Below are 13,731 nucleotides of genomic sequence, written 5' to 3' on the forward strand. Positions count from 1 at the left end.
ACTCAAATGTATATTGTTACATGTACTATTCAGAAAATATAAAGAAATATCCTTTATTTTGAAACAAATGCGAAGCCTGCATGAGGATATATTGCCCATCACCAGAAAACAATATATGGGTAGGTTGAACACCTTTTTCATTTTTTCTGGCCTAATGTCGCATCTTTCAAAGTAGTTGGCGAAAAGATGTCACATTCAAAGTAAAAAAAATGAATGATGCTTTCTCAAATAAGTAACAACAAAATAATAATTTTCTTTAATTACCCAACTCCCAAAACTTTTATGGCCTCGTTTATGTCGGAACCCAAGGTGAGCTCAGTGAATTCTCCTTGTCATTATCATTATAATGGAAATTGAAGTTGGGATTTTGATGTCGATGAAGGTACAGCTCTGTTTACAAATTCAGGGCCATTCTTTCCATAGCAAATTGTCGCTTCAAAATGAATTGCGTAATAACGCTAGTGTCAATGTGCAATGAGATAATTATATCAAACAACATTCTAACCAAAGACAACGTCGAACGCAATTATTGAAAGTGGATTTTCAAAGAGTGGATCTTAAACTGCGTCCCTAGTTTAATACTTTTTAGGGCCACCAAATATTCCAAAAAGAGTTCTGAGATCGAGCGCATCTTCGGAGTCACTGCAGGCAGCATAGCAGGCGACCTCACGTTGAACGACTTTTTCCGTCTTATTTTTTTTTTGAGTTTCACTCGCTGACATTATAATTGCGACTTGCTATCTTCAAATGAATGAGACTTTCAAGACAACTGTTACTCGCGGAAAATGCACATTGCATGTGCGCACTTCTTTTGTAGTTTCCCGCACAAGGATTTTTTAATTTGCTGCAAAAAGTTACAATTTTTAACTGGACACATTTTTATTCAAAGTTAAGCCAGCGTACAATAGAGATATAAGATACATATTAGCGAGGAGTCAGTGTACAGTCACTTTTGACTTTAGTGAACCATCAATTTAAATCGCGCATGCTAGGAATCGTCACGTAAATAACGATTTTAATAACATCGCTATGTATTCTTTTTTCCAAAATCACAGGGGGGCAGCTGCCCCCCCCCCCCCCCGCAGGCTACGGCACTGCCACTAGAGTCTAGTCCATGATATCCTGACTTTAATAAATGATAGCATGTTTCTGGTAATGAGCATGGATATAGTCCACTAGGCACTAATCTAGTCCATGATCCTGACTAATAAATAAAATGATAAATACATAAAAAAAAAGATGACTACGTGTTTAGCCTCAGACCACTATTGTCAACTATAGTGGTGTGTGACATAGCAAACCTATGCACTCAGCCTCGTTCCCAACAGCAAAACAAAGATTACTACTAGGACTGCAGTGATATGTCAACTGTATTTGTCATTGGCAAATATCAGAAGAAGGATGTTGATCGATTAAGCGAATATTTGCATTTAAGTTCTAACAATACCGTCAGCAAGATTCAGTTCTTTGCTAACTACAAAGCATATATGCCTTACAAGCTAACGACAAACGATTTCTCGTTATTCCTGGCTATTCACATCATACGAGTTCGTGTAAAGGGGATATTTTCTCATCACGTGTAATCATTAGCCGTTGCAATGTACCAATTAAGAAAAAATGAAAGCAAATAAAAAATACCAACAGAATTTCCAAATTGTTTCGACTTCGATTCCATACTGTTTTTTGCACCGGAACGCAGTGATGTTTGCGCAGGTTGAGGTATGGTGATGAGAAAGAGCTTATTAATTTCAATGATTTGCAAGCTAGGCGTGACACCATTATAAACAGAGACAAATCGTTTATGTCTTCATCATAAACAAGAAACCCATTTGCTTCAATGATTGTTATTTAATTGTAATGATGTATGTAGCTAGTAGCATGAAGGTTGAGGTGTCCTGATTTGTATGGAGACGACATCGACATGTCGAAGGAAAATACACTAACAGCAAACCGTTTGCGAAATAGGAACAATCTCAGTGCGCTCATAATACACTAGTAAAGTTTCGCATCCCCTTTCCCGCGCAGACTCATTTACCAGAATCACGGGACAAGAATGTGTTCAAATGTTGTTGTTGTTATTGTTATTATTATTATTATTATTATTATTATTATTATTATTATTATTATTATTATTGTTGTCGTCGTCGTCGTCGTCGTCGTTGTTGTTGTTGTTGTTGTTGTTGTTGTTGTTGTTGTTGTAAATTTACTTGTTTCTTGGATACGTATGCATCACGTACACGGCGAAGTTTAAGTTCAGATTGTCAGAGTACATCCTCGTGTACATACATACAGAAGTATGACAGCAATCGTAAACTTTGATTGTGTTGTATCCGATCGAGATGGTGTTAACCATTCAATTACCGGCACGACCTCGTGATCAAATAATCTATTGCTGTATGTAGTATCCCTAGGCGCTAAGTATTACCAGGATTCCAAAGAGATGAGTTTTACCATGACGTTTTAACCCAGTCCTTTGTTGGTTGTAATTCAGGTGGTAGGCAATCATAAATATTCCTCCTTTATAAAAGACACCGTCGTTTGTGTGCGTATTAAGCGGTATGTGAGCTTACCGTTATAATAACAAAAGGCATATATACACCGATGAAACAAGAAAATGCTATGCTGTATTGCCATTGGTTTCCATGATGTAATGATTGAGCCACTTACCAAAAGAGGTGACGGGCGAGGGGAGTAGCGTTGATTCTGCTTGCTTCTCGTCACGCTCTCATGTTTTTTTTAATGATTTCCGTACGTGACATTTCATATAATCTAACAGAAAAGGGCTAGGTGTTTATTTGGACATCATCTACTTGGCACGGTTCAATTTAGCGGGCCTAGCTGCGATGATAGAAAGGGAATTTGAGACCTTCCGATACACTCACAAATGAGAAGGATGATGTCGGACAAAAACACCATTGTGTATGAACTTTCACACAATATAAAAGTTTGTATTAAAGTTTTTGTTGGCGATAAATAAGACATTGATCGCCCCCTTTGCATTGTGTTTATCGGATTCTTTCGCTACCTGTTGTGTTGTCCCAGGACGACTACCCTACTACCTGGACGGATATTCTGCAGTGCACAGTGTCGCATTGCTCATTTCCCTAAGCCCGCTTTGTTGTAGTAACCATGCATTGTTATGCAAATGAGGAGCTCCGCTGGACCGCTATGCTATGCATTATATTCTGACAGTTAGTTACCCCGTCCACATCGTGCAGTTGTTGGTGATTCAGCTGTAACATTGGTTTCAACCTGAGCGCAACAGGCCATAACGCTTGTTAACTAGCACAATGCCTGCCAGTTACGATCTCCTGAAGCCAACTTTTCCGAGAAAGTCGGAGTAAGTACTGTGTGATTCTTGCCACTCGATATGTATGTCTCCGTTGCTGTCTGTCATGTTAATTAAACACAGTTTATAATATGGCTTCCATGATGCGTGCTCCATACAACTAAACACATGCCCATTTAATTTTTATTTCAGAATGACTTGGTGGTCTCGGCATGAACCAGTCAAGCTTCCACAGGCAAACACGGACCACTGGAGCAAAATGAAAATTAAGGTAGTTTTATTAAGTTCAATATCCCTTTCCTAACAATATCGAAGACACCAAGTGCCGATGCCAACAATGGTTGTCAAGACGTGTGCTCTGAATAAATCATTACGTGTGAAGTACATCCAGAGCTATTCATTTATTACGACATTTTTTTGGTCCAATATACATACCACAAACATGATCACCTTTCAGTGTGCGAGCTGCGTTTCTCGTGTTGACGTTCTCAATGGAAATTAGGAAATTTGAGAAGTTCTGTGTAGTGACTTCAAAAAGTTGACGACAGTATGTCAATATGGAACCCGCGACAATTACATGTGCATGTATATAGGGACATGGAATCAACAGGTGGTTGATGTGTTGTCTGTGTTATATCCATGCTGACTGTATTCCTAGCTACTCTGTGTTGCTTTTGAAAGATAATTTAAGAAACAGAAAGTAAAGAGTGTCCCAAAAATTTAAAGCTAAACGAAGTAATGTTATATTGTATATCTATATCACCACTGCGCATGTAAACAACCCATCTAAGCTTTAAGCTCCATGTCCGCAACTGTAATCACATGTGGTTGGTGAGATGTAAGAAATTGTTGAAGCTAGATAAACAAATGTTTTTGTCCTCAACAGCAAATAGACTAGCATACTGCCACGGTGTGTGATGGCCAAATATTTAGGATGACTGGGTTGTTTAGTAATCCTTAAATTCAATATGAAGGACACACACCTTCGTCTGTAGTTGTCATTAACACCTTGTTCACGAAACACGACTCTCGATTTAGTGTACAGCCAGCCATATAATGCAGATTTCTATACTAGAAGTGTCATTACTCACTGGTCATCAATTATTTAATTTTAATAACTTCTTTATGGTAAATGGGCAATTCTAATTATCTATATGGCCACATTATGATAAAGTTGATTCAAACACAGTAACCATACAACTACATATAGGACTATCTGAAAACCTGAACCCGGAACTTAAAAGGTCAACAGTCAATTTGGCGCTAAATTGTCAATATCATAAATTATATCTCGTCCACTTTATCATGAGATTTTAGTAATTTCTTGTTTGAATCACTAAAAATGATGTATACGTTGACCTATATAACATTTTTATTGTCTCCTATCTTGGTTGATTTGTTCGCCATTCGGTTTACTGAGTTTATCATTCGCCAAAAACTGCAGCCGACAACGTACCTCACTACGTCTGATTGATTGACAATGCTTTCTTGTTTTTCACAGTGTACCACGTTTAATGTTAACTTAGACAACGGAAATTCACTGCGTAATCCATACAATGGTAAGTACGGTACTACAACTTCGAGCATTCTTCTATTTCTCATTGTTCGCCATTTTCTTTGTGTGTCCTATTTTAGAACATTCTATGTATGTGCAATTAAATCACAGTGCGTTTGTGGTAGTACATGTATATTGCACGCTGCTGATTTCATCGGTATATAGACAACTAAAATATGTCACTCTATGTACTAAGGTTTGTTTGAAATGTTTGGGTTTAATGGTTAAACACTCCAGTTTGTCCTTCAGTCGTTTGAACGTCAACATAATGAAAGGTTGGGTTTATGTTTATCAAAAAAACATTACCCCCAAAATGTATTCCGTAATGGACTCTGTCCTATAAGCCTGAGTGTCAAAATGCTGAGACAGACAGACAGACAGACAGACAGACAGGCAGGCAGGCAGGCAGGCAGGCAGGCAGGCAGACAGACAGACAGACAGACAGACAGACAGACAGACAGACAGACAGACAGGGAAGACAGAGACACAGTCAGAAATACGGACTAGTCACAGAGAGACAGTGAGTGAGTGAGTGAGTGAGTGAGTGAGTGAGTGAGTGAGTGAGTGAGTAGGTGAGTGAGTGAGTGAGTGAGTGAGTGGGTGACAAAGGGGGTTTATCATATCAAATACACAGCTTGGGCAACTGACTAGAAAGGAAATAGGAACAAATGCTGAAACAACTAAATATTCGCAGGTTTGGACTGCGTGTAACATAAGGCACAAGATGATCAAAGAAACAAAACTGCTTAAAACATAACAAAAATGAGTGTTATTCACCCCAGTTTGCAGATAAAATTTAGACTCTCACGACCTGGCTACTAATCGACCTTGTGGCGGCACATTGCAGTGCAAACAGTCTATGAGATCGATATAGTTACTTAGGTCGTAGTTACTGATAAGAGCCATCATTATTACTGTTTGTTCAACATACTCGACCCTTGGCACGTGAGTAATATCGTGGTTGGAATCGTGACAACACAATGTATCAAGAGTTAGTAGTCAGATTAGATAGGTATTGTACCAGTAATAATGACTATGTCATGACTCATGTATGTAGTATATGAAAACTAAAAACATAAACTAGCCATTGTCACACAAGTGTGGTATAAAATGAAATGATTTTCAAGGAAAAATGTCATCGTGTGATTAATCACATTGTTTGTATATATCGTTGCCATAAACATGTAAACGTTTAAAATGACAGTGCAGTTTGAAACTAAGGTCACACTTTTGGACTAAATACGAAATAAGTAACATACACTAACATTTATTAAGCAAGAAATCTGAACCAGACACACAATGTGACATGGATGGTTGATGATACTGGATACTTGGTAACTCAGACTGGGGCGATTTCAAAATTCATTTTGTCAACAAACAAATTATTTGTGTCAAAATTGACACGTTATTTAGATTTCAATGTCGTAAGAATATTTGAAAAAAAACCCACCATCGAAACTCAAAAGGTTACGTAGCCTGTATCCATGCCGTGTATGTATGTATGTATGTATGTATGTAATGTATGTATGTATGTATGTATGTATGTATGTATGTATGTATGTATGTATGTGTGTGTGCGTATGTATGTATGTATGTATGTATGTATGTATGTATGTATGTATGTATGTATGCGTGCGTGCGTGCGTGTATGTATGCGTGTGTGTACCTTGTACACGTATATATACAGTGTATGTGTATGTCTGTCTGTCTGTGTCTGTATATGTGTGTGTGTGTGTTTAGGTATGGCTTCATGCTTATGTATATGCCCTTGATCACAGTTTGTGTATATTGACATGTAAATGAGCGTCTCTCCGTCTTGATGATGTTTGGGTTTTAGTAGAGTTAATACAAGTAGGTAATCAATAAAAAGTAATAAGCTAAAGCTTTGCATAGCAGAACGAAACAGGTACATGCATTTTAATCAACTGGTCCATTTGTACCATGAAACTATGACGTCATCAGTTATTCACTGCTATTGAGTTACGACCATGACTAATACCGTACCGTCTTTTGTTTATTTATTTATTTATTCATTTTTCCTGTTAGTTGATTTATTCATATCAATAAATAATACAGTAGCCAATAAAACCCGACTATTCATTGTTGTCAAGGTACTTTGGTGTTCCCTCGTAGGTATGTTTAGGGTGTAGACCAAGCCAAGGTCTGACTTTGTGATGAGAAACAAAACCAACGATAAATTAGAGATGACCCCCCCCCCCCGTTATTTATGGGTAGTAAACGTGGGTAGTTACTATAACAGCAAATACAAACTTTGACGATTAGAATCGAGTACATTTTTTTAAAAACCTTGTGTATAATGTATTTAAAAGTCCGATGTATGGAATTAATCTGAAAATACAGTAAAAACAGAGTTTAGGTTAAACAAACTTATTGGTTTTGTTTAGAATAAATAGAGATCCCATGTTATTGTGGATATCAGCGGACAGACACATTGGTGGTCAAGGTGACCCAAGTGACATCAGATCAAACAACATATCACAGTGACTTGTAATAATCATTCTCATTTATTTCAAGTATGAAGTATGAACTGCTGATCATGTTTAAAACCTCGACGGTCCTGAAATTGTTCTTCATATTTTACTTTTTGATCGAAAAACAAAGATCTAGATAACCTTAGCTTTCGAAGTTTATGACCACTCTCTCTTTCCAGGCCATACTGGGCCCAAATACTCTGCCTGCCACAATATTAAGTTCCCAACTTCAAAATTCAGACAGGTTATATTTTACGAAGTCGTCTTTTCATGTGTATATCCTGTAAAATATAAGATATACTATTCATAATACTTATTTCGTTTACAAATAATAACATTAAATTATACGCGACTTTAAACAAGATAACGCTAAATTACGTTTCATCAAAACGCTTTGAAATTCCTTGTCAAGAATACAGTTTCAAATCTTTTATGAGATACGAGAACTTTTAACACAAATATTCGTCAGCACTCCTTCTCCTCTCCTCGTGTTTGCTGGGTATTTTGTGTTGAAAATACAAATCAGTTTCCAAATGATGTATTGTCTTCAATGTATTCTGGTATCGTGTACGAAGTGCTCGACTCTTATTCCTAAACCCGGCTCATTAAAATACTTTTCCAGCAAAGGAAATATTTCTTGAAGTTTCTGTCTCTGAAATGGAGTTTGTTTGTTTGTTTGTTTGTTTGTTTGTTTGTTTGTTTGTTTGTTGAATATGGGAACATTTCCCGATGATGAAAAAAAACACAAAAAATTCATGGGTAGAACTAAGGTCAATCCTTCCGACATTACTTGTCGGTTTTCTGCACATAGGCTGCTAATGTTTAATGCCTCCATGACAATCAACGAACACAAGAAACATTTCAAGTTCTACAAACGGGAAGAATGTACATAAAAACGACAACCAATTCTAAATTCGGGTTACGAGACCGTCAAAGATACATAGTATAATAACAACCCCCACAAATAACTTGGAGATTAGGTCATCTTCAAGAACTAGTAAATATCTGAAAAATTTACGTGGCCGCAAGTTAATACAACTAATGTGTATTTAAATTGTCTGTCTGACCTTTATGACACCAAACTACATTTTAATACGGACACTTTGTTATTTATCACCAATTTGAAACAATAGGCTTATTGTGAGTACACGATGTCCGCAAAATAACCTTCGTGTCGACAAACAATAAATGCGATAAACATTACCGATTTGAAGTGTTTTTAAATTTAAATGAGCTGTAACCATGGTCACAGCGTACTAGTTACATAACTAGAAACCTTTAATAATGGAATGGCTTCAGTCTATCAACGTCGCAATAATAGTAATAGCTTCCACACTTTATCATTCTAATTTTACCCTGTAGACACGAACACTGTTATTATGTGTTTACATTAAGCTTACCCGTTAGTCTGGTGAATAAGATATAGCAAACCGTAGCTTCTACACGAAAAAAAAAAGGATTAAAAATATGACCTTCAAAATTAGATTTATCATTTCGAAAAGCATTTGTGCCGTGAACTTGGTGTTAGCCTCCTTTACCTTCGTACATATTACCATGACATTTATATGGTGTGATATTCCTCGTCTGTTGGACCATATTTTCATACACGACTAAGTTCTCTATATTCATGACAGACAGACAGACAGATGATAAATAGACAGACAGACAGACAGACAGACAGACAGACAGACAGACAGACAGACAGACAGACAGACAGACAGACAGACAGACTGGCAGACAGACATATAATAAATAGAGAGACACAGACAGACACAGACATAAACAGATAGGTAGATAGACACACAAACATAAAGATAGACACAGAGACAGACAGACATATATCTCACACAGATAGCTCATTCCATATGGATTTGAAATTCAAGCTATCTTCGTGTTTTATAACCCTATAACGATACACAGGTAGCTGAGTTTCAACACAGTCCCTCTATCGTGATAAAAGGGACTGTGGCACATTGTATACGTATTTTAACTACTCTTCATTGATTTGGTTCGACAGCAATTGCCAACAGATACGACAGGAAGACGAACACCTACACCACCCAAACTAGGGCGAAGTCAGCCCCTCCAGCAATAGCAACGTTCAGGTACAATGGAGACGGTACAGTGAGTCAATACACGGATAGAGTCTTCGATGAACAAGTTACACACGGTTTAAATGGACAATTACCAGGTTACTATGCGTTGAGAAGACCTAAGGCAAGGCCAAGCACTGCAGTCGTCACCACAACATACAACGACAGGGCAAAACAAGGTTTTAAATACTGGCCAATGGATAGACCAAAACCAACCAAATGTAAGTTCCCGCCAAAACTACTAAAAAACGTCATTTAAAGTGGCACAAGCTGAGTTTATAACTTTTTGGCGCTAGTGAAAATATTTACAATTTAGCAATATTCCAGTAATGTTGACATGTATGTATACCTTCTGTGGTACTGAAATCTTATTTTGTGGTCTTGACAGTTTGAGAAAGTTGGACAAAAACCGTGTGTGGGATATATTAGTTTTATGCCATACTATGTACCAATACACGATTTACATTTAGTTTTTAACAGATTAGAGAGGAAATGAGAAAAAAAAATCATGTCAGCCCAATTCGAGTGTGTGATTCTGTCGTTGTTAGCACATTTGATAACAAAATCACGGTTTCTTCAACATTTTAGTATACGTATCATAAATGACGTCATCGATTCGTTTATGTATTATACTGAATACAGATTTCAGTTATTTTCAGTTATTCTGCCAATGACACAAGTGCGTTTTTTAAACAGTAACCAGAATAAAACGGGAGCTGGTATCTTTTATTTTAATCTGTGGGGGGGGGGGGGGGATACGAAAACTGGTATACATTGTACTAACTCAGCTTGTGCCTATTGAGGTTAAAGTGGTGTATGTAGTATACAGTACACTACACAGTTTTCAATTTTAGAGAATAACGTCTCTATAAAAGCGACTACCCAATTCTCGATTTTCGCTATGTTTTGTAGTAACTCAACTTTCACGAAAGGCCATGTTTTCCTTCATGGTACATTCTTTTGACTGACTGGTCGACACACAAACACACACATGCACGCACAAACGCACGTAGACAGATAGACAAACTAGGGCACATTTATTCGATCAGTCGTGTCACCATGACAACCAGACAGACAGACAGACAGACTGGGACTGTATGACTTAAATATTGATTTAATCAAACACGACTTCAAAGTTATTCAACTCGAACGCCAAACAAATGAAAGCATAGTAAAACTGTTGCCAAAGCTATATACTTACAAATGCGACTAATTGATTTATTTTGAGTATTGAAACACTGAGAGGTCATCTGTTGATTGACTTACTGACTGACTGACTGACTGACTGACTGACTGATTGGTAAATTGACGACGCATTGATTGACAGTGAAAGATATAAATTGTTTGGTTAACTGCCATTGTGCACAGAAACACAAACGAACAAACAGACAGACAGTTTGATGGATGGTTAGTTTGACCGACTGAATGAGGCTGATTGGTTATACAGCCTTTAACAAGTTATTCTTAAGTTTTAATTTTTAGGAGCATTTTGCTGTGTGTCATCTCTATTACTGTGTGTATCTCAACATGAAACCTTGTGATTTCAGGCTCACTGTTCTTGATAGTTCATTTAATAGCTTTGACTCGCTTTGGGAAAAAAAGCCCCGCAGTATTCTAAATGATAATGTCATTGACCACCATTGTTTGTGACAAAGTCAGTACTGTGATTTTATCACACAACTACTTATCTCCATCGTCAAATTGATAATAAAAAAATCTATCTAATCTCTTCACAGATGGTCGTTATGGAATTGGAGCTGCCTGTACTGTGCTAGGACTTGGAAGTGCTTGTCGGACCTAAGCTTATTCTCCCGTTTAGTAAAATAGCGTTCATTTCCTTTTGTATTGTCACCAACGTAACAAACATTTTTTTTATTTATTTGTCGAGGGGAGTTAATCTGGACTATAACCCTCTCTATAAACGAAGATATATGTTATCGCCACTTGATCCTCGGGGTGAGGATGTTTATTCAGTTCTCCTAGTATTTCATGACGTCATGATGTTATAGCCGTGTCTTTGACCAGCCAACTGTAGTTGTTGGCGATAGGGTGGGACTTTGTGGGGACATCAGGGGATTTTCTTTAGGAATGTTATGTATTTGATACAAAGCAAGTTACATGCTTCGAACAATATTTTCAGCATATTAAATCAAAAAAGCCAATACAGGGGAAAAACGTAGAGTTGTAGTGACACTGCGAAATATCCTTTTTTTAGTGTTGACCGTGTTTCGATAAGTTACGAACAGTGGTTTCACACCGTAACCGTTGGTGGCGCTATTGATCCGACTCTTAAATCTAAGACTGGTGTGTGTCGAGTCTTGTTCGTTAGGAATCATGGTTTCTCAGTTACGGCAACGGTGTACACGCCAACAGTGTACACGGCAACGGAAACCCTTGTTTTGTGTGAATAGTGTGTGTTAACTGAAAAAAACTGTCTTTCACTTTCATTGGACCTAGACCCATTCATTACTGTATGTTAGTCTTGAGACGACTCAATTCTGGAGTCACTACTCGTATTCTAAGCACATTTCCAGATGGGGGGAATTTGAGCCTTGCCGAACCCTGATTTTAATACTGTTCGAATTTTCTTATACAAAAAAAAATGTAAATACGGTATCATTTATGCAAATTAATTTTGAAGACACCATTAAATCTGGTTTGCAACGAAAATATTCAGACGTATTGCGTAAGTATGTTTTTAAAAAATGAATACCTCGAAGAATAATGGGTGTGCGTTTTGACTAAAACTTGAGGTATGGCATTTCACGAAAGTCAAGACCATATGAATGATTTGTACTGTACGAAGAGTGTTAGGGAAACCACAGACAAGGAAGAGATATGTCCCTGATGAAACTAACATACGATGACACACACACGTGAATATTTCGTATATAGATATTGTGTGTCAACTCTGTCTACCATGTTCGCGATGTTTCACATGGCAAATTAGATTTGCATGTGATGGTTTGCAACACTATTTGATGATAATACTGCAATGTGCTATTACACATTCTTAGAGGTGCGTATTAGGAACATTGCCCCTGGCACGGATATTTAAAATACTTTTTTGTAAAGATTGAATCGGTATATATCGCCATAAACCTACCATGGAGGGCGCTGCCACAACGGTTATTGTGTATGGGACACCTGGCTTTTACCTCAGTGAGTTGAGTTTGAGTCAGTACCAATCCCATCGGTTTTTGCACATAATAACGCCCTACTATGCCATACGCAGTGATTGTACGCCCCGAATGAGTTTTACTTTTTTCGTTGTTCAGAATGTTTTCATCAAGTATATTCCTAATCAGACGAAATATAGACAGCTGTGAAGGAAATCTGGGTGTGCAACAGAAAAGATAGTTTGAGATGTAAACGACAAAAAAAAAGTAATCGCGGGAAAGACTACATAGCTATCTTCCAGGCGCTGGTGTTATTCTTTCAGTCCGGGAACTTTACTTATTTCAAAATGTATATTGTGCACAAATATGGTTACAACGAAAGGGTGCTGATGCGACCCAGTACGGTATATGTTGTGCAATGTGTGTATTCTATGCATTGCGCACCGTTTCGTTTTTTGCTGTTTAGTTTAGAAAGTAAGTGTTGTATACAAAGACCAGAATTCGAATAAATTCAAGAATAGACGTATATGTGGGCTAAAGTTTAATTTTATTATTTTGTTTTATTTTATTTTATTTTATTTATTACAGTGCATCAACAAAGCTTTCCCAAAGCATAGACATGCAGTTATCTATTTGAATTGCACAAAGTCGCAAACGGCATAAAATCAAAATTATCAAAAAGAATCATTTTGCAAGACCTCTGGCAGTCGTAAATCAAAACGTGTAGACACATAAATAGCCCCAAATAAAGCAGTAGTGGCGAGATTGCATAAGACCCATACCAAAGATAGTTAAACCTATATCCCTCATATACAATATATACAAATCCAAATATACAATAATATGTACAATTCAAGTTCTGATATTAAATGATATGTTCCTCCTTCGTCTCAAATCACTGGACGGTGATTAAATAAAACACATATTTCGACATTTGTTAAATACTAATTTGACGCAATGAGTTGTATAACCACACATATTACCGCAAGGGGGCGGGCTTCAAGTTCGTTGTACATGATAGGGAGTGGCGGTACGGCCTGAACTATTCACTATGATAAAAGTCAAGATGCAATATGGAAGTAAACTTGGGTCAGAGTGACCGACCCCTGTTTATTTTAATATTTTTCATCGCAACACCAAAAAAAATGATAGTCAAAAGGGAACATGAGCCATTTTTATAAAT

At 37.2% G+C, this 13,731-nt stretch overlaps 1 protein-coding gene across 1 annotated transcript; it reads left to right on the top strand.

The window, feature by feature from the left end:
- The first annotated feature begins 3,155 nt into the window (after window positions 1-3,155).
- Window positions 3,156-12,065, top strand: LOC144440499 (uncharacterized). The gene is made up of 5 exons (XM_078129884.1): window positions 3,156-3,340; window positions 3,482-3,560; window positions 4,791-4,848; window positions 9,354-9,650; window positions 11,166-12,065. The coding sequence occupies exons 1-5, from the start codon at window positions 3,291-3,293 to the stop codon at window positions 11,228-11,230; spliced, it is 549 nt and encodes a 182-aa protein (XP_077986010.1). The 5' UTR covers window positions 3,156-3,290; the 3' UTR covers window positions 11,231-12,065.
- Window positions 12,066-13,731: the final 1,666 nt, after the last annotated feature.

This window comes from Glandiceps talaboti, chromosome 1 (assembly GCF_964340395.1).
Source record: "Glandiceps talaboti chromosome 1, keGlaTala1.1, whole genome shotgun sequence".
NCBI classification, from domain to species: Eukaryota; Metazoa; Hemichordata; class Enteropneusta; family Spengelidae; genus Glandiceps; species Glandiceps talaboti.